Here is a 21,162-nt window from a genome sequence, read left to right as displayed (position 1 = left end):
ACTTACAAGGGAATGCATAACAAGGAAAAATGCACATGCAAATGCATATATGTATGAAGGCAGCATTCGGAAATCCTGTATATTAGAGAAATTGCTGCCTTTTTTTCCATATTGGGAAAAATACATGTGCACAAAAATGTGTTGGAATTTTCCTGCAAACTTTTCTAAAAAAACAATAAAAAAACAAATTTCAGGATAGACCAAATTTTAGATTGGAAAAATGAGAAGCTGAGACAAAGCTGAGACTGCCTCTCTCTTTGTCTACCAATTGCACACATTTTCAGTATGGGTTAATTTTATGTTTTGATGGATTAACGACATCTGCGCATCAGCAAAACCTCAAAGGAGGACTCTATTTAAGGCAGCCTTTCCCAAACCTGGCACTTTCCAGATATGATATAAAACTCCCATCATTCCCAGTCAGCATTGACATTGGCCATGTTGGCTGGGAGATAATGGGAGTTATATTGCATCACATCTGGAGGGTGCTAGGTTGGGAAAAGGCTGCCTTAAAGACACTGAAGGCCTGGGAAAACATAAGAAACACATACTTGTTTTCATTGTCAATTACAGTAATGTATCTTACTGTTGAGGGGAGGGGAGACGGCTAGAACGCAGGTGGAGGAAAACTCGTGCTGAGTCTGACTGAACACAGGTAAGAGCTCACTATCGAGCCTACTCTGTGGCGGTGAGGGTGGAAAAGAGACAGTTCTTTTCCACCAGCATTGCATCTTCTCAGTGTCGTCCAGTGGAGATTTTCCGAGTCGTTCGCAGCCTGTTACGTTCTGGGCCAGGGAGAGAGACGGTGGAACCCTCGGTAGCACGCTGTGACGAGTTTGCATGGCACTTTGAAGATAAAGTTGCTCAGATTCGTCATGAATTGGACACCACGATTAATGCAGTTCCATTGGTAGAGGCGTTCAGAGCACTGTCTGGTCCAGCTTTATTGGATGAGTTTCAGTTACTGAGGCCTGAGGATGCAGACGAAGTGCTTGGCCAAGTCCAATCGACCACTTGTGTGCTCGACCCTTGCCCTTCATGGCTTCTTAAATCAACTTTATTGTGAACCACCCAGAGAGCTTCGGCTATTGGGCGGTATAGAAATAAATAAATAAATAAATCTTTTAATGCAGGCTTGGTCTGGCCCACAAACCAATGTCTTCTGGCCCCTCTGTGCTGTCAGATTTTTCTTCTCTTCTGTGTTTGAACCGAATTGATAGTTCAGTGGCAGAGCCCCGCCTTGCATGCAGAAACTCCCAGGTTCAATCCCTGGCATCTCCAGGTGAAAATGGAGGAGGGGGGACCATCTGTAGCCTTGGAGAGCCATTTTCAGTCAGTGTAGACAACACTGGGATAAATGGTCTGACTAAATATAAGACTGCTGTCCATGTGTCTCCTATGTAAAATGTGGCACATGACACTTTATACCTTTCCTTCGGTCATGTACTGCATGGATTTTGGAAGCTGTGCATTAGGAAATGAGAGGAATGATACTCAGAGTCATGCCGTGTGCTCTGGGCCCGTGCCGCTGAATCCAGGGGGTGTGTTTACGAACATTGGTTTTGCCGCCCCAGATTCGGAGGTGAGCCTGGGCTTCGAGGCTCTCTCTCTCTCTCTGGGTAAACTGACCCGTTGATCGCTGTGTTATCGGAGGCTGATGTCCCCGGAGTGATTAACAAATCTGGGAGAGGGATGAAATTCCACGCTCCCTGCTTTTCTCGCTTCTCTGCTCCTCGGGTTTGTTTCTGAACGCGGGACCTCTCTTTCCATTGCAGGGCTGGCAAGTTTGCACCTCCTTTGATGCAAAAATACTTGGCGAAATTGGAGAAAGGCTGATATAAGAGGGGGAAAAAAGTGGTGCTGAGGAGAGAAGAGAGGCTGGGGGAAGAATGACAGGGAAGGCACTTTCCCAAAATCAGGAGCAAGACCCCCAACCCCAGGGCTGTGGAGAGCTGGCGCTGGGGCCTCCACACAGCACACGAGTTCCATGCAAGCTGGTCATGATGTCCGTTGCTGGATTTCTGCTCACGTAGCTTTGTAGCTGAGGTCAGAAAAATCGGCCATTCCTCAGACACCAATTCAGTGCATCTGGACAGTGTAAATGGTGCCTATTGGAAATGTATTGCATGTCATCGTTAATGTATGGTAAACAGCTATTCCAGAACGATGATGATAACGACAACAACAATAACAACAACGATAATGATGGTGATGATGGTGTAATGGTAAGGGCAGGGGAAAGCAACCTTTTGGGCCTCCGGGCACATCTGGAAATTTGAGCAACTGTCCTGGGCGCCACCACAAAATGGCTGCCACGGGTGGGCATGGCTAGTCACAAAGGACAAGTGACTTGCCCGGAGGCATTCATAGGGAATTAAGATGGCAGCAGCTAGAGGCTTCCCTTTGCTTTGAAGATGTTACTAGGCTGAGCCAGAAGTGTGGAGACCTTCTTCCAACACTTTCCTGAGTGTCATAGGGTGTCCCTAGTGATTTTGAGCCAGGGGTGGGGTTTGCAACAAAAGGGGATAAAAGCATTCCTGTCCTCAGGAAGGATCACCCTCTGAATAGGCTTTATTTGACCTCTGTGACAGCATCACACAGCCAAATCTGATTGGCTATACAGTGTCATGACTTCAGCATCCTCTTGTTATTCTTCCTCATTTATAAAACGCCCAAAGCAGCCTTCCCCAACTCTGCCGCCCTCCAGATGTATTGGACTACAATTCCCATGGTGGGAGTTGTAGTCCGATGCAACTGGAGGGCGCCAAAGGCTGACCTTAACGTTTTCCAGGAGCTTGCCAGGTTATTTATTTATTTGCCCATCAGATAAATTCCATAGGCGTCATACAGTCCTTAAAAGATAACAGCTAATAATACAATAAAATCTGACAAAAATCTAGAAGTCGGCAAACATCAGTATAAAGCCAGCCGAAGGACGATGCAAAGCCAGCGTAATAAAAAAGCAATATTAAAGCGAACATGATAGAATACAATGCAAACAAAAAACTGAAACCATGTAATAAATACAGGAGCTAAAATCACCAATGTGTCACAGGGATTAAAATAACAGAGAACAAGGGGAAAAAAGTCTCGACCTGGCGCCAAAAGGAATATATGATGTTGGCGTCAGGCAAGTGTCCCTGGGGAAAGCGTTCTCTATCGGGGGGGGGAGCTCCAAGAAGGTCCTCTCTTTAGTGGCCACCCTCTGAACTTTGTAATTAAGGGGAACACAAAAGAGGGCCTGTGTAGATGACCCTAGGGCACGGGTAGGGAGAAAGCATCCCATCAAGTGCTGAGGTCCTGAACTTTATGGGTCAAAACCACACTTTGAATTGGAAACGAATTGGAAGACTGTGCAGATGAGCCAGGCCAGCTGAAGTAGCCACTGAGGAAACAGTTCTGGGCCTGGAGGAGCCCAAAGGCAGTTGATCCTAGCCAAGCAGATGAGGCGAGCTGTCACTCTTTTTCCTCTGCTGTAGCCAGATGGAACAGCTGCTAATGGCCACTGTGTCATCTCTCTTTGGCTAGTATCATCCATGTGACCAGTCCAGGAAGCATTGCTCTCAGGTGGTTTGCCTCAGTGATGTCAGCATGTGACCAAATCTGATTGGCTGCGTAGCATTGTGACATCATCGTGTACACAACATAATCCCTGATTGGTTGGGATCACTTTGGGGAAAGGGAAAAAAGAAACCCACAAAAAGCAGTAGCAGATAGGCCAAATGACGAAAAGAAACAGCTTCAGAAAATGCTGGACGTTTGCACAATTGTGGGACGGTTTCAGGAAATCATTTCTGCCCTGCAAAAGCATTGTTTTCTACCTGAAAATCACAATGGGTGAGTGTTTGGCACAGCCCTACAATGTTCTAACTGCAGCAGGAAGCTGCGAGGGAGCCAAGTTCAGCATCCCAAAGCCTGAGTAAGTGTTACTTGGCCCCAGACATGGAAGGAGTCCATGCTGAAATAAGCCCAGGATCCTTCATAAACCCAGTGACCGAAGAATGCTCGGACTAGTGGGACACCCCGTACTCGAGCAGCGCAACCGAGGCTGTTAAACAAATACCGAAAAGAGTTCGAGAGCAACGAAAACCAGGCAGTAATCCAATCCTTGCAGGAGGTTTACAGCCAATAGCACCACCTTCCACTGTTCTTTACAAACACCTTTTTGGGTCGGGAAAAAAAAATATTGGTTTGGCGCCGGAAAAAGTTCCTTTGCTTCAACTGCTACCAGATGCGGAACAGTGGCTGAGCTTCAAGGAAGCTTTCCAAAAGAAATACCAAATTGGTCTCACCAGGGCTGCTGCTCTTGAGTCTGAAGCGCTCCTTGTTGTACATGGACACTCGAGTTCCTCTGAAGCCGAGTGTGGGACATCGAAGACGCAACTCTTGTGTTCAGATTAGGACAGTTGGGCGAGTGGAGTTCCTTTCCTGGGGACAAAAAGTGTGAAGGTCTGAACAACCATGGGAGGAACAGCCCTGGGCCCAAAAGCTTGCTCATTTGTTTAGTAGTTTTTCTTTAGTAATTTTTGTCCTGATTTTCTACCCCCTCCTAAACGTTTGGGGCGACGTGCATATTCTGTCCCCATATCAACCCATCTTCCTCCAGCAGTTGGAGGTCACCGTTGTAGGGATGCTCTTGTTCAGTTTGGCTCCAGCAGCAGCTGATCTCGCCTGAGTAGGCAAAGGCAGCTGCTGCCAGAAAAAAGATGAACGGTTCCTTTTTGAAAAGGTCGCCATGGCGGCTGAAAAACCAGACTAGTGTGAGGTGTCAGCAGCAGTGGCAAGAGATTGTGGGACAGTAAGCCCGTCAGTCCTTAAAGTAGGGGTGGACGACTTGCAGCCCTCTGGATGTTTTGGCCTACAAGTCCCATGATCCCTCACTATTGGCTTCGCTGGCTAGGGCTGATGGGAGTTGTAGGCCAAAACATCTGGAAGGCTACATGCTGCACACCCCTGCCCTAAAGGCAAGCCTGGTTGGCTGAATATTTGGGATGGGGATGGAAGAAATCCAACAAGAAGAGGTCTCCTGTCTAGGCAGTGGAAATTTTTTCTGAACGGAACTTCTGCCTCTAATCTTACTGCACAGGCACACTTCCAAAAATTCTGTGTCCTGTTCACATCTTGAACTGCTCAGGCACCCAGTGTGGCTTGGTCACCCGAGTTCTCTCCATCCCTCCCCCCCCCCCCCGCTCTGCAGCGAGTGTCGTTGAGTGTGTCATTCAGCCCCATCCAGTCCAGTTTGCTTGGGAAGCCTGGCTGCTCCTAGGAATCTCGACCCTGTGGTATATCTGAAAGCCTCCCCTCTCCCCCTGCTGCCGCCCCGAAAAAAGGATTAATGTAAATATGTGGGGAATAAAGAGCCCTGATGGATCTTTACTCTCCAAACATAACCTCACAATTAACAACAAATGCAGAGAGATGTTATAAATAAATGGAAAGCTTGGTACATTAGCCCACAGGATGGTCGTAAATTGGAGGGCGTTCGCATAAACTTGAAAAAGCCACTAATGGGATCCTACGCTGCTTGTTCGTGACATGAGCAGCAAAGAACTCTGGTGTGATGAATGCCCTCAGCATGGCGGGTAACAGCAGGGTCGCATCTGAGCATCCAAGAAAAATCCACCCCCCAGCGCCACCAATTCCTCTCCAACGCCACCCAAGGGCCTGTTCGTTGAAAATCCTGCAACGGGAGGTTGTACGTGGCTTCAGTACCACCTTGCCTCCATTGGCTCCAGGGGTGTCGCTAGGCACTTAAAAGATTCGGGGCCCAGGCCCATGGGACACTAATCCTCATAAAGTCTGCCTATGTTGATGTATATCTTTATATGCACATTTAGAAACCATGACTAGGATTTATTTAAATTTCACAGGAGGCAGTATTTCCCATCCAAATAACCTCAGATAATTTTTTTCCCCAATTCATTTGCACCATGACGCAGATAATCCCAAACAAATGGAAGCCATTGTTTTGCTATGCTCAATTGCCATGGAAGGGACGACTTTTTTGAGAAAGTGTTGCAGCATGTGGAAAGGGGGTAACTTACCCTTCCCTCCCCAGCTGCAATCCCCCTTGAAAGTCACCCCTTACATGGCAATTAATCTGAGAAGAACCCCCCCCCCCTGCCCCGGACACCATTGGACACTCAGGGCTCTGTACAATGGATCAAGGGACCTGGAAAATAGATTTGAGGCCAGGCCTAGTAATGATCCTGGTTGGCTCGTTCCATCTGGTATTTGCTGCTAAGAGGCTGAAGAAGGGTTGAATTTCTGTTTTATTAATATTGGCTGTCAGTTTCCAGGCCCAGTTCAAGGTGCTGCTTTTGGCCTTGAAAGCTCTTTGGGACCACGTTATCTGAAGGACCAGCTACACCTTTATGAGCCTGACCAAACATTAAGATCAACGTCGTGGGCCCTCCTCTCTGGCCCACCAACAAGAACCATTAGGCTTTTTTTGTGAACTGCCCAGAGAGCTTCGGCTATTGGGTGGCATAGAAATGAAATAAATAAGGCTGGTGGGTACCAGGGACAGGGCTTTCTCAGTGGCAGCCCCACACCTTTGGTTCACATGGTTTTATTATAACATAAGCCACTTTGTGAGAGTAGCGTTGCCGCCCCTGCCGACCTCCACGTGTACATGTAGTTTGAAAAAGGCACTGGCATGCATGTGGCTGTGGCGTATGTGCCGAAAAGCCCTTCTCACACTGTTGGCTGTACATGTGGGTGTTAGCAGGTGGGGCCCGCGGAGGCATCCTCGTTCTGCCTCCACGTGCTCGCCGTGTGTTCAGCCAACGCATCGTGGAAGGAACCAAGGCCTAGGGCTGAGGTGAAGAGCCTTTCCGGCGGTCTCTGTGGTCTGGCCTCAACCTGGAGATCATAGGGCAGCGAGTGGGCTGTATGTATATACGCACGGAAGCGTTGTGTACTCCTTGGCTTCAAAAAATAGTGTCGCCCTGCTGTGGCAAGCACCGGGTCAAGCTGGGACAGGCAGTGTCATGTACCAGGGTCCCGTTCTAGGGGATCTGGGAGATAGAAGCCCTCCATTGATCTATACTGCTCTACAGCACCACCGCTGCAGATGGCTCGGGAGAGTACTGCAGTCTTGAAGTCCCGGGGGATCTGGGGGCCTGAGGAGCCAATAAGGTCCCGTCAGCCTTGCCCAGGGGCTGCACAAGCACCCGTTTGCTTACCTGGCAGCATCACAGCGCTGGGGCACTCTCTACTGCCACTGGTTCCTCCTGTCCGAAGGTGCACTGGTGGGGAGCTGAGGGGGTAGCGGAGGAGGCGGCTTTGGGGGGCTGGGTGAACACAGCCCTATTCCTCGTGCTTGGAGCAGGCTGCAGCCAGGCCTCTGTTCGCACTGATTCCGTCCGTGGGCTTTCAAGGAGGGCTGTTAGCCTTTACGGCAGAGGTGGGCAGTGGGCGGCTCATGAACACATGCGGCCCCTGCCACCACCCACAGCCCCCCCCCGTTGTTTTGCTTAAAAAACAAAATGGCATCCGGAATGGCCATGGTGAAGCCTTCTTGACCCTTTTAGTGCACCTCAGCTACCACAGAGCGCCCAGAGGGTCAAAGTTCGCTTGGAAACAACCCTTTCTGCATTCCAAATGCCATTTTGTTTATTTATTACATTTATATCCCGCCTTTTTTCCTCCTTAAGGAACCCAAGGCGGCATACATAATCCTCCTCCTCCATTTTATCCTCACGACAACAACAACCCTGTTAAGCGGGATGGGCTGAGAGTCAGTGACTGGCCCAAAGTCACCCACTGAGCTTCCATGGCTGAGTGGGGACTAGAACCCGGGTCTCCCGACTCCCAGTCCAACACTCTAGCCGCTACGCCACGCTGGCTCTCCATTTTACACCATGTTATTGGTGTTTACCGGGGGGGGGGGTATGTTTTGCAGGGGAGGGCGAAAACGGCCCCCAGACTTCCTGAAGTTGCCAACCCCTGTTTTACAAGCACCTCTCCTTGAATATCCAAGACATCCCTTGACCTGCCCGACATGAAGTGGAGGACACCTGTCTTCACACACACAGATGTGTTCCCTCCCCGTCTTTTGGTCAAGCTCTAGCATGACCAAGGCATAAACGCGCATGTGTGTAGTTTTGTACTCTTATACTTCTCCGTTTCCCTAGATATTGAGCCATCCTTACCCAGCAACTTCCTTGGGCCTCTAATCTGTTTTGAGCCTGCAATAAAGGCAAAGCCCTTTGTAGAACAATCCAGAAGATTAGGTACTGACAAAATGATTCTCTGCTGGTAATACCAGAGTCGCCGAAGGGTGTTAAAACTGTCTGTTTTGTGGGGAGGATCTTTAGCGACATCATTAGTGGCTCATTCGGGATGTGCCAGCGCAACTGAAAAGGACGGGGTATGGCTGAATTTGGATGGAGGGGCAGGACAGGGGCTGTCAGTAGCCCTGTTGGGTGAAGTGCTTTGGTGAGTGACCACCTTTGTCTTCCAGGCAGACATCTTGTTGCAAATCACGTGAGGTTTTAAATCCCTTTTTATTTTGAAGGCTTTAGATATGGGTACTTACAGGTCAGCGAATCCTCGCTGCTTTTGTCTGGAATATTTTTGAAGTACATTTCTGGAATACTTTGTCAGGATTTGATGGTTGGCCTCTTCCAAGATTGAGTGCCCATGGTATTGTGAAAGCCAACCTTGTCGAAAGCTCTGCCGAGTTGGATTGTAAGCCCCATGCCATTTAATAATGTAATGAAAGCTAATCTCTCCCTTCCTGTGTGTTTTCATTTGTTGCGTTCAAATCCCATTCACTTCTGATGGGTTTACCTAAAAAATATTTTCATTCAGTCGTTGCTTCATAGGACTTTTCTTTGGGTCAATCACTTGAGTCAGAGCTTCTTGAAGTGGTTTTGTCCGTCCTTTAAAGAGGAGGAATGTGATTTTCATCTCAGCGTTGTGTAAAACAGACGTTGAAAAAGAGCCCTGGCTTTAGCTTCAAGACCTACATAAGAGGTCATTATATAAGCGAAGGGACTCTTGGCTTTGATGGGAAAGCTACCTCAAAACATCAAGCTTTGCTCAGTGATTCTGCAAGCCCCCTTCTGCCGAGTCAATCCATGGTTGATTCTCATCCATTACTGTCAACCCTGATTGGCAGCATCTGTCTTGGCTTCTCGACCAGATTCCTTCATTTGCTCGTTCCCAAGCTGTGTTGTGTGACAGAGCTCGCTAGCGTGGCATGAAAAAGAAAAAAATAAATAAAGCTGCAGTCCTGTGCACGCTTACCTAGGCGAGTCAGCACCATTTAAGCGCAATGGGGATTACTTCCAGTGAAGCGTCTGTAGGATTGCGCTGGAAATTTATTTAATCGAGGTTATTTCTCGGGTGGAACCCTAGAGATCTTTAAGGGTGGAACCCTTTTGAGGCAGTGTACAAGACAGAAACAGCACAAAGTGGATACAATAAACATCCATAACATATTCCACAAAAATCCATAAAAACAGAAATTACCAATAAAGACAATAAAAGCAAATTTGGTGGGGAACCTGTGCCCTTCCAGATGTTGGACTCCAACTCCCATGACCATTGGCCATGCTGGCTGATGGAGGTTGGCGTCCAGCCACATCTGATACAGCACAGATCCTTCCCCACTGCTATCAATAATGAAAGATTCTTGTGGAAGCAAAGCACCCACACCTAGAGGAGAGTTTGGCTGCCATGTCTCTGCATGACTGGTTTTCTGGCTTAGCTTTGCCTCCTTCCATCCACCCTCCCGCTGCCTTGCTGCAGAGCTCACCCTCCATTGCCAAATGGTTACTCTACAATATGTTTCTCATTTAGATGCCATCCATTTAAAATGTGCCTCAAGAGTTTCAGGAGAAACGTCTGCAGTGTTGTTCTTTATGAAACGTTTCATGATGTCTTCGGTGGCGTGGCATGGCTTCAGAGCCTGTAGAATTGACTCAATGCCTTTGGCTTGGCCCAGGAAGCTTCGGCTCAACTGATCCTAAAAAGAGGTGTCCCTGTTTGCCTCTGTCAGGGGTTGGAGGCTCTTTTCCCCAAAATAACCCTCTGTGGAAAAACCATAACTGCTGGCGGCGTTGTGGAAATTGTCCTCGTTGCCTGCTTTCGAGGTTTGTTTTTTTTATGGGAAGAACATAGGGCATTGGAAGCTGCCTTATAGTGTCAGGCCATCAGTGCGTCTAGTTCGGCATTGTCTACATCAGCCTTCCCAAGCCCAGTGCCCTCAAAATGTGTTGGACTTCAACTCCCATCCACCCCAGCCAGCACAGCCAGTGGTCAGGAATGCTAGGAGTTGTAGTCCAACATATCTGGAGGGCAGCAGGTTGGGGAAGGGTGGTCTACACTGACTGGCGGCGACCTCGCAGGGTTTCAGTGTCTTTCCCAACCCAACCCTACCTGGGATTTAACCCAGGACCTCCTGCATGCAAAACAGGGGCTCTGAGCTACAACCCTTCCCTAAAGACCACTGATGCTGGAGTCTTAGAACACATCTGCACTAGTGCATCCTCTAGCATGCCACAGATATCTTGTAGACCTCCGATGGAGACCTCTGGAAAGCAACTCAGATTTCGGGGATCTTTCTAGAGGTCTCAGTTGGAGGTTGAAAGGCTGGACATTGGTAAGAGGGCATTATGGGCATATGGAAAGAGGGCATTATGGTTCTTTGGCATGCATGAGTCACACAACAGGATCAAGTGTCTTGAGGAGCCAATATTTATTTCCTTTCTTTTGCTGTCTTTAAACCCCATTTCCTCCTAGTCCCTTTTGTCTCCTGATCCTATGTAAACCTGTTAATGTGGAGATCTGGGGGCTTTGTTTTCAATTAGTGAGCTTGCAAACTCAGGAGTTTTGCTTCCCACATGTGTAATGTGCTGGCCCATGTGTCAAGAGTGGGGGGCGATGGAGGGAAAACCTCTGGCCAGTGGTGACTGGGGGAGGGTGATCCATCTCACCAGCAAAACTCAACCCTTGCTCTAAAGGATTCACTTCACCCCCCAAAGATGGTGTCTTCAGACCACAGCAAAAAGCAGGGTGGCTTGGTTAGGATTTGGATCAAAATTGGTTCAGATCCTCTACACTAGAGCCTTGGATTATCTGTGAATGCTTAGAATGGGTGCTGAGAACCTGTTCAAAGACTTCTAGTTTGGACTGTGCAGCTGCTATGCTCTGGACTAGTGGTCTCTTTTGCCCTAATCTGTTGTGAACGTGAGGTTGCCAAAGCCTATGAGTGGTTTACAAGACTGGGGGAATGGAAGAGGCCGTAGCTCAGTTAGGCTGGCCGCTTATGCATCACCCTCAAAGCTTCGCCAAAGAGGATGCCAATTTGCATAAAATGTGCCTGTGCTAATTTATAGATAGAGATGCAAATTTTGACGTAATTACTGTGGTCTAAATTGAAACCTGATGCGTATCACCGTAGCGTAGAAGACTGTGACCAGGTGCCCTGTGTGTCTTGTTCAGTCTGCTGTCCAGGTGCTGTGGATGGGCAAGCTGAAGGATCAGCTCTTCCTTCTGCTGGTGCTTTATCTTTATACCAGACTTGGCCTGCACAGTGGTTGCCTTCAACTAGAGGACTATCCTCTGCAAAGCAGGACACATGGCCCTCCTAAGCTGAGTGGCAGAGCACACACATTGCGTTTTGTAAGTCTCAGGCTCCGTCCCCGGCACCTGCAAGTTGAGTCATGTCTGAAACCCCAGAGAGCCACTTCCAGTGTACAGACACTAGTGAGCTAGATGGACCAGTGTGGACTAACTCAGCAAAAGACAGCTTCCCGTGTGGTTCCTATGCCTCTCATGGTATGGGTTGGATATGGATCATGTCTACCAGAAAGGGCGGCTTAACTGAAACAGACCTGGAACCAAAACTCCTCAGAAAGTTCCCAGTTGCTTAAGTACATAAACAGTTGGGCCCCTTCCTCTTTTCTGACCATGGCCTGAATTTTCCAGATCAAGTTATGCTTTCACAGGGTAGAGACTGAGTAGAAATGAGCCTTCGCTTTCAAACCTTTGGTTCTGAATTCTCGGCAACTTTAACGCTCCTGAACTTAGAAGGAACGTTCAGAGTTCTACCTCCCGAAGGCCCCCCTTTTAAATTTTTAAGCACAGACCACATCCAAAACTTTGGCACAGACCTGCCGTTTTTGCTGGCGATTATTTACCTCTCATTTTTCATGTTTCCCCAGGATGAAAAATGAGCAAGCATCTAATATGTATCTTGCCTGCTGTAAAAAAAACCCCCAGCACTCGAGGCCAAATTCAATTAAAAAATTACACCAGGCTCCTGCGGTTTTTTGTGGCAATTTTTTTTCCCTGCACAACAATTTTTGCTTTATTGAGCTGGGCCCTTGATTTAGCCAGAAAACCTTCTGAGTCGTTCTCAAGCTATTGAGTTGCTTGATGCAATATTAAATTCCTTGCAAAATTCCTGGCTTTGCATTAACAGGAGGATCAAACTTTTGACCCCAAAGTTTGAACCCTAACTTTTGACCCTCTTCTGAGCCCGCTGCTCTTTATTAATAAATGATTTCTCCTATTTTGTATCCGCTAAGCATGAGGAGGGGTGGGAACATGGATGTGGCACTAATGCTCTGCTGCCCTCCAAGCCCTCCAAATTTCCCCTGGTTTTTGAGAGGCATTGGCACGGAGTTCAAGCAGGCATTGCTCAGAGTTCAAGCATATCTTTCACAAGGACTAGTGCTCTAGTTTGTTGTCCTGTTGTCCCTGAAGGATTCCCTTAGCTGAATCCTAAGCCCAGTGCCACCTTCGGCAGCTCTCCCATGCCACTGAAGAGTTACAGCATCCACAGAGCCCTGCGCTGCTCTTGTGTTCCATGGCAGTTAGCGCATGAGCCAAGAGCTATGCCTCAACTTCCTCTGCAGCAGCTCAAAGGATGCTGGGAGGCCTGTGACAGCTCCTTGGGCAGTGGCTGTGCACGGGCACCACCAAAGTGAGACTCCCCAGGATTCTCTGTGATGTTGGAGAAGGATGCGGAGGTTTTCCTCTCAGCTCATTCCTTCCACCTGCAAACTGTTGTTCCTAGAGAACCATTGCTGCCGGTCAGTGTCGACAGTACTGGGCTAGATGGACCAAGGGTCTGACTCAGTATAAGGCAGCTTCCTCTGTTCCTAACATAAGAAGAGCCCTGCTGGATCAGACCGAAGGCCTCTCTAGTCCAGTGGCTGTGTTTCCCTCTGTAGGCAACCAGTTGCCTCTGGGAAGCTCACAAGCAGGACATGAACCTAATAACCCCTCAGGAAGGAGGCTGAAGCCCTGATACCATGGCTCAGACTCTGAGAGCCGGCAAAATCAATGGCTGGGAGGGTTCAGTGTTTGGGGCTGCAAATGTATAGGAAGGCATGGAGTGCTTTGTTTTTGCAGGGGAACAGAAAGGAAGGCACTTGTCTGGCAGTTGCCTTTTCACCGAACTGTCCAGGGACTTCAACCACAAGGGTCAGAAAGTGGTGATACATATACCACGAAGGGAGAAAATGTTAATATGATCGCCATTTTAAATTTTGTCTTTTAAAATTCTGTCTTTTTTTGAGAAAAATATCTAAGAAGTACTAACATAAGAAGGGCCATGCTGGATCAGACCAAGGGTCCATCCAGTCCAGCATTCTGTTCACACAGTGGCCAACCAGCTGCCCACGGGAAACACACAAGCAGGACACAAATGCAACAGCACCCTCCCCCCCATGTTCCCCAGCATAGGCAGACTGCATCTGATCCTGGAGATAGCATCTAGCCATCAGGACTAGTAGCCATCAATAGCCTTCTCCTCCATGAATTTGTCCAATCCCCTTTTAAAGCCATCCAAAGTGGTGGCCGTCGCTACATCCTGTGGAAGTGAATTCCATAGTTTAACTGTGCGCTGTGTGAAGACATCCTTCCTTTTCTCTGTCCTGTATCTCCCACAAATCTGCTTCATGGGATGACCTCTTTGGGTTCTAGTATTATGAGAGAGGGAGAAAAATATCTCCCTATCCACTTTCTCCACACTATGCTTAATTTTGTACACCTCTAACCAGATGGTGATGAAGTATACTGCACTAAGCCTTTAAAGCTAGGCAGGCTATCAAGGGAGTGATGTGAATGAATGAATGAATGAATGAATGAATGGCTCTGTCCTCCATGAATTTGTCCAGGCCTTTCAATACTGGCCCTGGGCCCGATTTTGTCATGCACATCACAGCTCCTTAACTGTACCATTTGCTTTCTCCCTCCCCTCATCCACCCCCCCACCCCCAGGTGCAAGACATTTCCTTCAGCCACGACTGCCGCTGGGTGGTGGTCAGCACCCTCCGAGGTACTTCCCATGTCTTCCCCATCAATCCATATGGAGGACAGCCCTGCGTCCGCACGCACATGTCGCCGCGGGTCGTCAACCGCATGAGCCGCTTCCAGAAGAGTGCTGGGCTGGAGGAGATCGAACAGGAGCTGACAACCAAGCAAGGAGGCCGCTGTAGTCCTGTCCCAGGGCTGTCAAGCAGCCCATCCGGGTCACCTCTTCACGGTAAGCGCTATTTTAAACTTCCTGCCTGGGAGAAAGAGACTGGGTGTTGAACTTCTTCAATTCCATGTAAGAGAAGCTCTCGGGGGCCGCATTCCAGTGGCAAGCAGGCCTGAAGGCAAAAGGGGCTGGTACCACATACTAAAAATACCAGCCTATTTTAGCATAAAGCTCTTACTGCCAGAAACTAAGCCCTCAGGGTGGCATTTCAACTTTTTAGAATGAGGAAAGAAACTGTGCAAAAGGTGGGAATCCACGGAACAATCAGCAGTCTGAGGAAAGGGGTGAGGCCAGGAAAAGGGGGCGTGGCTCTCTGGGGAACCCTGGAGGGCTGGATTAGGTCACCAGGCGGGCCGGATTTTCCCCACGTACCTGAAGTTCAACACCCCTGGTATGCAGCGTGGGGGAAGAACCTTTTTCCTCTGAAGGGCCGTTGACCCACGGAAAAAGTAAATTGCTGGCCACAGGAGTGAAGTGTAGACACCATTTGCAGCCCTGCAGATTTTATTGTTCTCTCTCTCTCTCTGTGCCACCTCGTTCTCTCTCTCTCTCTCTCTCTCTCTCTCTCTCTCTTTCTCTCTCTCTCTCTCTCTCTCTCACACACACACACACACACAGAGCAGAAGGGGAAGTGATTCCTATAGGGGTGGTTTGGAGACTGAGAGCGAGCCCACAGTGTCCAGACGTCTGGATGATAGCATTGAGGGCCATGTGCATGAAATTAGGCCAAGAGGCTCTGGCTTCCCACCTCTGCTCTCCAGTAAGGGTAGGCAGAAGGCAGTTTGGGGAATGTGGATGTTCTTTAATAACCAGCATTACACTTGAAAAATAATAAGAAAAAGTTTTACAGTTTGGACCACTCGGATTTTATTTCATGGGCCTCCCCCGTTCCATGCTCTGAACTGCATTTCAAGGCAGTTACCTGACAGTTGTATTGTTTGTCGGTCAAGAATAGATGGAGAGCAACATCTGGACATCCTGAAGACAAATATTTATTGTTTCGCGAGGAAATGTGAAAGCCAGCTCCAGATGAAAGATGAGCTCAGTGGAAAAGTTGGGTTTGTTTGGGGCTTTGTTTTTTCTTTCGTTTTTGTTTTCATGGTCTCTTTCACAACTGTGTGTCTGAAGAACAGTTGCTCAGAGAGGAAAGTTGCTTCCACATCCCCTTAGACTGGTGTCTCCTCTGATGTTCAGTGCCAAGGGAAGCTGAACGATGCTCACTGTATACATTGTGCCAATTTGCCTGCTTGACATCCTTTATCCTAGTTGTGCTAGTCTTGGGGAGGGGCAAGGAGATATGCAGGGCACTGAAACACCTCCCTCCCCCATACCCTACTGTAATTAAGGTGACATACATGGAATGGATATAAATGCATATTCTGGCATTTGCTCTGGCCTCCCTTTTCTTCCTCCTTCATAGAATCACAGAATAGTAGGGTTGGAAGGGGCTTATAAGACCGCCGAGTCCAACCCCCTGCTCAGTGCAGGAATCCAAGTCAGAGCATCCCTGACAGATGGCTGTCCAGCCTCATCTTGAACACCTCCAGTGTGGGAGGGCCCACCACCTCCCTAGGTAATTGGTTCTATTCTTGTATTGCTCTAACAGTCAGGAAGTTTTTCCTGATGTTCAGCCGGAATCTAGCTTCATCTCTTCTCTCCCCTGCATTTAATTTTAGATGTAAGCTCATTGCGACAGGGATTTGTCCTCTTGAGGAAAGCCAAGCATCATGGCCAAGCATCATGGCCTTCATAACTTCTATTAAGAGCAGGCCTCAGATGTTTAATTGTTGGCCAGACTAAGGTAGCCATTTTTCCCCCCTGACTGCTTCCTCTTTGCAAGATGGCCAGTGAAATCTCTACCACCCAGCTTCTCCCGAGATGCAGCATAACTTCCTCCTTGCATTACAATGCAACCATCAAGTGTGACATGCTTGGAACAGACACCAGATTGCTGCAAACCATTATTATAACACATCCAATCATTTTTAACTACTGACATCGTATAGAGAACAGGAAGGAGCGATCAGCGTCTGCAGCTTTTCATCCGTCGGGTGTCTGCTTTTTCTCAAGGGGGAGCTACAGTAAGTTGTCGCGTTTATAGGTTTTCAAAACACGTTTGAAGCTCTTTCTTTGTAAATAGACATAATCGTTTGATACTCAAGAAGCGTCTTCGAGAGGTTTCCTTTGGTTTTGATTAGCAAGACCCAGAAATTTCAGCACTGGACCAATGGCTATTCTCAAACTGGTAAAAGCCATGAATGGGAGATGGGTAGAATTTTAAAAGTGCTTCTTAAAAAGTGACGTGTCCAACTGAAACCCATTGGGTTTTGGAGGGTTATTCCAGTCTCAGGAGAGTTGGGGGGGGGGGAGATCTGATTTCTGCAAAGCTCTGAATCTTCCTCACATTTACACACCCCTGGTCATGCCATTTCACAGTACAGATTCATATTTTCATATTTTGTTATGCTGAACAAAAATGGCCTCCCAAAATTCTCCACCCAATATGTGAGTGGTGAAAATGCGGGGGTGAGGGGGATTAGTTGAATATTCTCGGAGGGGGAGGAGGAACTCTGCAACAACCCCCCACACACTTGCCCCTGAAAAATCCTCAGAAAATTCTGTATTAAGAAATTTCAGCTCAGTTAATACAGATTAGTTGCATTTGTACATAACGCTAAGGCATGGTTTATGTTAAGCATGGTTTGTTTCTTTAGCCATGAATTACCTTGCAGAGGAGCAAACTGCAGCTTGTTTCCCCTATTCCTGGTTTGTTTCTATCCAACCCATTTTGCCAGCCTTCAGAGCCGTTTCATTTTTAGGCTCCTCTTGCTGGGTGCCTCTGTTTCAAGGAGGACAGTGGCACAAACAAGCCAGGGATAAGCCACGGTTCTGAGTTCAGACATCAGGACAAGCCCTGGTTTAAACAAGCCAGACTTCATAAGCCAACAACAAACCATGGCTTCTATTTGTGGTTTGTAGATGGTTAACAAACCATGCTTTGTTTGTGGGGATGGGTTTAGACACAATGACAAGCCAGATTTCCACAAACCAGACCATGGCTTAACGTTATACAAGAACCAGGCCAATGGAACTATATTATTAGTTCCTACTGGTGGATGAACAGAAGCTATGGGCTAAGGGAGGATGACTGAAAAGATGTTAAAATAATCTCAAACAATATTGAAACTAGATTAGTTGCGTCCAGAACTCTCTGCCATATTCATAGGTTGTAAAATTGGGGACAGGACCATTTTGCCCAATATTTTCCTCTGCGAAATGGAGTGAGTTCAGGGGGAGCCTGAAAAAGAAAATTGTTTTCTGAGAAATTTCAGCCCAGCTCTGTTATTATGCAATAATAACAATAACAATAATAATATACTGGTTGCTGTGCTCCTTGAGGGCTGAACTAAATAGGATGGGTGTAGCCTTATCAGGAACATAAGAAGCTGTCTTAGACCATCACACTATTTGGCCATCCAGCCCAGTATTGTCTACTCTGACTGGCAGCTGCTGTCCAGGGCGTCCTGTAGAGAGAGGCACCTGCTCCTGGACCAGGAACCCTCTGCATGTAAAATGGGTTCTTCCACTGAGCTATACCCACTAGGCATAGGCAGAAGGGAGCTGCCTCCTACCAAGTCAGACCATTGGCTCATCTATGTAGCGATTCTCTGTTATTTCAGGCAGCAGTTGCTGCCCTACCTGGAGGCCCCGGGGATTGCACCTGGGACCCTCTGCGTGCAAAGCAGGGGCTCTACCCTGAGCTACAGCCCCTCCCCTTAGACTAGTCCTTCCCATCATTTGTTGGTTTGTTTATTTGCCCACCTCATCCACATGTAAAGTGGGGAGCAGAGGGGGGTGGAGTTGGTGGCTCTGTTTTGTAAAATTTTCATCCAGAGGTGCACATGGGTGAGGAGAGCTGACTCCTCTTGTGCCTTGCCTTACCCCACGCCATGGGAAGCAGGGCAGAATTTGGACGTCCAAAGGCAAAACCAGGTTGGAATCAGGCAAGGATGGATCCAGAGCAGAGTCTGGGCAGAATTTGGCAGGGCCAGGGGGTGGAGCCAGGCAGGCCAAGGAGGAGCCGGGATGGAATTTGAAAAGTCGGGGGCAGAACCTGGAAGGGAATGGGTGGGCCATGCATGGAGCCAGGGCACAATTTGAGCTTACCGGCTTTCCAGGTCCTAGGGCTGGTTTCCTGGTAGAGTGCAGTTCAGCTGCCCCAAGAAAAGCTGCCCAGTTGGCAGCTGTGCCCAGAAGATGTACTTGTGGATTGTGTGCTGCTTGTCATGAGCTAAAATTGGTTTAGTTTTTTGTATGGGAAAGACACACATTTGAAGGAGGAGCCCAACGAAGACCTCATTCACATCTCCCCCTTTCGCCTGGTATCAGATGAAGCCTGCAGTGGAAAATGGCCTTCCACCGAGTCGGACGCGTGGCCCATCTAGCCCAGTATGGTCGGCGCTGACTGGCAGCAGGCGTTCTCCAGGCTGTCAGGTGGGATTCTGTCCTAGACCCACCTGGGGATGCCTGGGATCGAACCTCCTGCATGCTACGCAGGCATTCTGCCTTTGAGCGATGGTCTGTTCCTCTTAAGACACTCCTGCATTTCAGAGCTGGGGGCATGGGGTGCTGTGATCCATGAAACGGGCAGAAATCGTAGTATTGGGGTGCAGAATCCAGCTCCTTTTTTTGTTCCTTCCCCCCAAGTTTCTAATCATTATGGCTATAAAAATAGGCTCGGGGATGCCCAGACTTGGGCAGGGAAGAATTTCCAGTGACCAAGAGGTGTGGGCTTCTTTGTCTTGTCCTGTTAGTTCCTCCCCCACCATATGAATAGCCGAAGTGCAATAAATGAGGCAAAATAGGTTGTTGAGGGTTTTTTACTGCAAAACGTTATGCAGAATGATTTCTCTCACTGTACTGATTTTTCTTTTTCTTTTTTTGCGAAACATACTTTATACGTATTGCAGGATTCAGCTTTTCTTGGTTGCAGAACTGAGGAGCACAGAGCGTGCTCCATCCTGGTTTAAGTGCCGTATAATTTCTCCAGGAAGGGACATCAGGAGCAGGCCTGGTTGCCACTCACCAGAACTGCCAAGTCCAGAGGACTGGGACAAAAACGGGAAGGTGTTCAGGTCTGTACCCAACTTGGCGGCTTCCTGGAAACGTCTGGCTGGTTGGGGCTTTCTGGGAAACAGGATGCTTGACAAGATGGCCCCATGGCCTGACCCAGTGAGGCAGTTCTTATGTACTTATTACTCATGCTAGTTAGGAATGGGGCTTCCATATTGGGAAGCTATTTACCTCTGAATGCTAGTCTCTGGGGGACAAAGGAAGCATGTTGCCTTCCTGCCCTGCGTGTGGGTTTCCCAAGAGGCATCTGGCTGTCCATAGTGGGAAACAGGATGCTGGGCTGATGGACTCTTGGTTTGTTCCACCAAGGCTCTTCATATCGTCCTGGGGCCTGCAGTTGCTGCTACTATTCTAGTAGCCTTGGGCCACTGCCAGCCCTTATGGCTCCCCTGGTAGGTGTCATGCCAACCCCCCTCCTCCAAGTCAGGGGTCCTGAGAACCAAGCCTCTGGAGCCTTAAGGATGTGTACAGTCCATGTGACTTGTCCTCCCTCCTGCCGTCTTTTATCTTTTGAGTGCATTAGATCCAGCGGAGAAACAAATCTATTTATGGTTTATTCTGGGTCCCTCTCTAAATTGTTTACTTGTGCAATGTAAACCTTTTATTGGGGTGGGAATCCATCGCACAATGAATGAATCACTTCTGGCTCTCTGTCTGTGTTCATCCCCTTTGAGCAGGAAGGCGGTAAAGGAAACAGTTAACAAGCATCTGATAAGGAGATAATTTCCTTTGCACCTGTTATAGCCAACGTGGATTCTTTTGTTGTTGTTTGGGTTCTTTTGCCTGTCAATCCCACCCGGTTGAATTTTTGCTATCCAGTAGGGTTGCCAGGGTCACTTTGCCAGTGGTCTCAGCACTAGGTCGGTGTCCTTGTATGAGCTTCTCCTGTTATGGGAGTGAGGCAGTGCCACTGGGTTGCATAAGTGGAATGGGCAAAATGAGACTTTGAACATCCCAGCTTCGTAGTGAGCTTCCATTTTAATTTTATTTGTTTAGCAGCAACGAAGAGGCATTGTAGCCAAGCTCTCTTGTGGGATTTGGTGGTTTGTCTGACTAGAAAAGTGGGGGGGGGGACACAGCCTCAGGCCCATGGGCTAAATTCTGCCCTCCTGGGGTCCCTGCAAGGCCACACCCCTTCTTGTGGCTACACCCCTTTCCCCCAGCCACTGATTGTTTGGTGCTTCCCAGCTTTTGCACAATTTTGTCCCCATTCTGAAATGTCTCGTTTCCATTCTGAAATGCCTCTCTTAAGGCTTAGTTTCTGGCAGTAAGAGCTTTAAGCTACAATATGGTGGTGTTTTGGACCCACCCCCTTTGCCTTTGGCTTCACCCACCACTGGAATGCAGGCCTCAAAAGCTTCTCCAAAATGGAATTCGCCCTTGGGCTGAAAGGGGTTTTGGACCTCTGCATGAAAATACTGATGAGCAATTCACTTCAAGTTGGATGTACCAAGATCACTCCCAAAATGCAAACGCGAGACTATTGTGCATCACTCCAGACATTCCATTTTGTTGTCATTTATTTT

At 48.2% G+C, this 21,162-nt stretch overlaps 1 protein-coding gene across 12 annotated transcripts in view; it reads left to right on the top strand.

Annotated features, from left to right (window-relative positions):
• BCAS3 (BCAS3 microtubule associated cell migration factor) overlaps nt 1-21,162 on the top strand; it is a 583,990-nt gene that overhangs the window by 167,519 nt on the left and 395,309 nt on the right. For all 12 annotated transcript variants that reach the window (XM_084823239.1, XM_084823238.1, XM_084823242.1 and 9 more), the window contains one exon: nt 14,242-14,506. In XM_084823239.1, the coding sequence (XP_084679365.1) occupies nt 14,242-14,506 (265 nt within the window). The remainder of the gene's footprint in view (nt 1-14,241; nt 14,507-21,162) is intronic.

This window comes from Heloderma suspectum, chromosome 16 (genome assembly GCF_057233095.1).
Source record: "Heloderma suspectum isolate Gila_16-S chromosome 16, 16-S_ref, whole genome shotgun sequence".
NCBI lineage: Eukaryota > Metazoa > Chordata > Lepidosauria > Squamata > Helodermatidae > Heloderma > Heloderma suspectum.
This window is presented reverse-complemented; position numbering and strand designations above follow the sequence as displayed.